This window comes from Myotis lucifugus, unplaced genomic scaffold, assembly GCF_000147115.1.
Source record: "Myotis lucifugus unplaced genomic scaffold, Myoluc2.0 scaffold_222, whole genome shotgun sequence".
NCBI classification, from domain to species: domain Eukaryota; kingdom Metazoa; phylum Chordata; class Mammalia; order Chiroptera; family Vespertilionidae; genus Myotis; species Myotis lucifugus.
In genome coordinates, this window is record NW_005871270.1 from 1,234,132 (window position 1) to 1,236,968 (window position 2,837).

Sequence of the window (2,837 nt, forward strand, 5' to 3'; positions counted from 1 at the left end):
TTTGGAGACTTTCCATCCTCTGCCTAGCCCCCTTCCTCCTCATCTCTGAGGGTTCCAGGAAGTGGTCAAGTCCTGCTTGGTCCTGACTTCCTCTGGCTGAGCTCCCAGCCAGCCCTGGGCAGATAGAGGAGCATGTTCTATCCAGAGTGATCTGCCCCCCTCAGCCCCCAGGAAAGAGGGAGAAGGCAGCCGCAGGAAGTCCCTGCCAGTGGTTGATACCCACACCTTCACTCCAGGTCTCTGGTTAGTTCTGTAGCAGTGGTATCACTCTAGAGCAGCAGTTCTCAACCTGTGGGTCACGACCCCTTTGGGGGTCGACCGACCCTTTCACAGGGGTCGCCTAAGACCATCGGAAAACACATATTGAATATATAATTACATATTGTTTTTGTGATTAATCACTATGCTTTAATTATGTTCAATTTGTAACAATGAAAATACATTCTGCATATCAGATATTTACATTACGATTCATAACAGTAGCAAAATTACAGTTATGAAGTAGCAACAAAAATAATTTTATGGTTGGGGGTCACCACAACATGAGGAACTGTATTAAAGGGTCGCGGCATTGGGAAGGTTGAGAACCACCGCTCTAGAGCAAGTGGTTTGGCTCAGCCTTGACCTAGCCCCTCCCCCTTCTGTGGCTGCTTCTGAGGGAGAAGGGAAAGAAGCACAGAGAAAGATTTATTCTGTCTTAAATTCCTACCTCAAATAAGAAATCATTTATTTAGGGATCAATTACATATGTAGTGAATCAATACAGAAAAGCAAGGGGTTAATAATCCTAAAATTGGGAGTGGGTAAAGGGAAATGAGGTCAGAGAAGGACATAAAAGTCTTCAAGAGTGTTGGTTATGTTCCATTTCCTAAAGGAGTTACACTCCTGTATTCTTTATTTAGATATAGACTGTAAAAAGTGTTTTATAGTTAAAAACAAACTTCTTTGGACCCCAGTGAGAGATTCAACTTCTGGCAGGTACTGATGAAATGGAGGCCACACCTGGCCCCTAGGGACATAGCCTTATTCCACCAGGCCCTGGGCTGAACTCCCCAGACCTCCAGGACAGGTGGCTGCCAGCTCTGGCTTCCTCAGCTTCCTCAGTCCCTGGCAGCTTGCTCCTCCACGGACTGCCACAAGGCCCGGATGTTGCCCTGGCCAAAGCCTGTGGCCCCCTGCCTCTGAATCAGCTCCAGGAAGAAGGTGTCCTCTGCAAAGAGCGACTTGGTGAAGACCTGAAGCAAAAACTTGCCTTTCTCGCCGTCTAGCAGAATTCCCTGCAGGGCCAGCTGGTTGGGCTCATGGCCTGCAGCTCGGATCTGACTTTCCTTGCCGGGCTGCTGGTAGTAGGCCTTTGGAGGAGTCAGGAGCCGGCCCCCAGCCAAAGTCACCCCTTCAGTGGCTTCTATGATGTTTGGTGTGTACAGTCCCACGTGCTGCAGGCCTGGTCCTCTGTGCTGGGCCAGGAACTGCTGCACCTGGTCCAGTCCTCTGGCGGCCCCCGGCAGGGACTCGGCCAGCACAAGGGTGGGGACAGCACTGCATGGCCGGGTCTGCAGGGCAGTGAGCCTCAGCCCCCCTTGTCCAGACCCCGCTGTCACCTCGAAGCCCAGCTCCGGATCCTCACCTGGGCTCAGTGGCAGGTGGTGAAAGCCTAGACAGTCGTGGAACCAGCGCACCAGTGTAGGGGAGCTGCCGCGGGTGCAGGCCAGGGTCAGGTGGTCCACGTGGCTGAACCATCCCGGGCCGGTTTTGGAGGACAGAGGGCGGAAACCCGGCAGGAAGGGTCCGCGGTAGTCGGTGCGCTCCAGCAGCGTCAGGCTGAGGTTGCCTGCGGGCGAGCGGACCACGGTGTAGGTGGCAGCACCCAGTGCATCCTGCACACGAACAGGAGGCACCAGCACGCAGCTGCCCTTTGCCGCCAGCGCCCGGGCGGCTGCACCCGCGTCCGCCACATCAAAGCACAGGTTGGTGGCGCTGGGCACGGCGTGACGCGGGTCCAGGCCGTAGAGCGGCTCCCGGGGCCCCGCGCCCTCATTCACCAAAAAGACCGCGTCGCCGCTGCGCAGGGCGAGCTGCCGCCAGCCGCCGGCCTCCCGCGCCGCCCAGGGCTGGAAGCCGAAGAGGCGCTGCAGGTCCCTGGCCAGAGGCTGCCCTGCGGGCACGTGGAAGGCGATATGGCACAGTCGGCGGGCGGGCGCGGCCATGGCGGTCTGGTTGGTGACCCCGGGCTGTCCTTCCCTTTGGTCCGCTCACTCGTCCTCACCTGTCCTTCGGGACTCCGACTCTCCGTCGCAAGCTTGTCGTCGGAAGCCGGTGGAGTCCGGTTTTCCCCCCAGAGCGCGCTCCTTGCACGTTTCGGGGAGAAGTCACAGACCGACCCTCCTGGCTGCTTGCGGTTCTTCCTACCGCACCACCCCAACCTGGAGATCCCTTTGGACCACCAGGTTCCCCGGGGCGAGTGGTGAAAACCACGTGGAACCCGGTGCTGGGCGGAGCGGAGCCCGTGACTCCGAGACTGAAGGCTCCCCGCTCCCGCCCGAGGCTAACGCGGAGGTGCTGCGGGACGCCGGCCGCTCCCTCCTTCCAGAGCCTCTGGGACGCACTGAGCGTCCCCTCCCCGGCCTCCCGAGATCACAATAGCTGCCTTCACTCGTCGCCCGGCGTTGGCTCTCATCCCGCAACCTCAGAGCAAAGGGAATCTGCCCCAGCTGGGAGAGGAGCCCAAATTCTCCCCCACAAGCAAGGGATATTTTATTTTATTTGCAATTTCATGTTTTAGCTTAAAAATTCTGGAGAATTTTGCTATTAACCCTCATATCCTGTTAAGACTTTCA

The 2,837-nt window shown here is 57.2% G+C and overlaps 1 protein-coding gene across 1 annotated transcript; it reads right to left on the bottom strand.

Annotated features, from left to right (window-relative positions):
- Window positions 1-706: 706 nt before the first annotated feature.
- On the bottom strand, window positions 707-2,474 carry HPDL (4-hydroxyphenylpyruvate dioxygenase like). The gene has a single exon (XM_006098178.3). The coding sequence runs from the start codon at window positions 2,205-2,207 to the stop codon at window positions 1,101-1,103; it is 1,107 nt and encodes a 368-aa protein (XP_006098240.1). The 5' UTR covers window positions 2,208-2,474; the 3' UTR covers window positions 707-1,100.
- Between the last annotated feature and the right edge of the window lie 363 nt (window positions 2,475-2,837).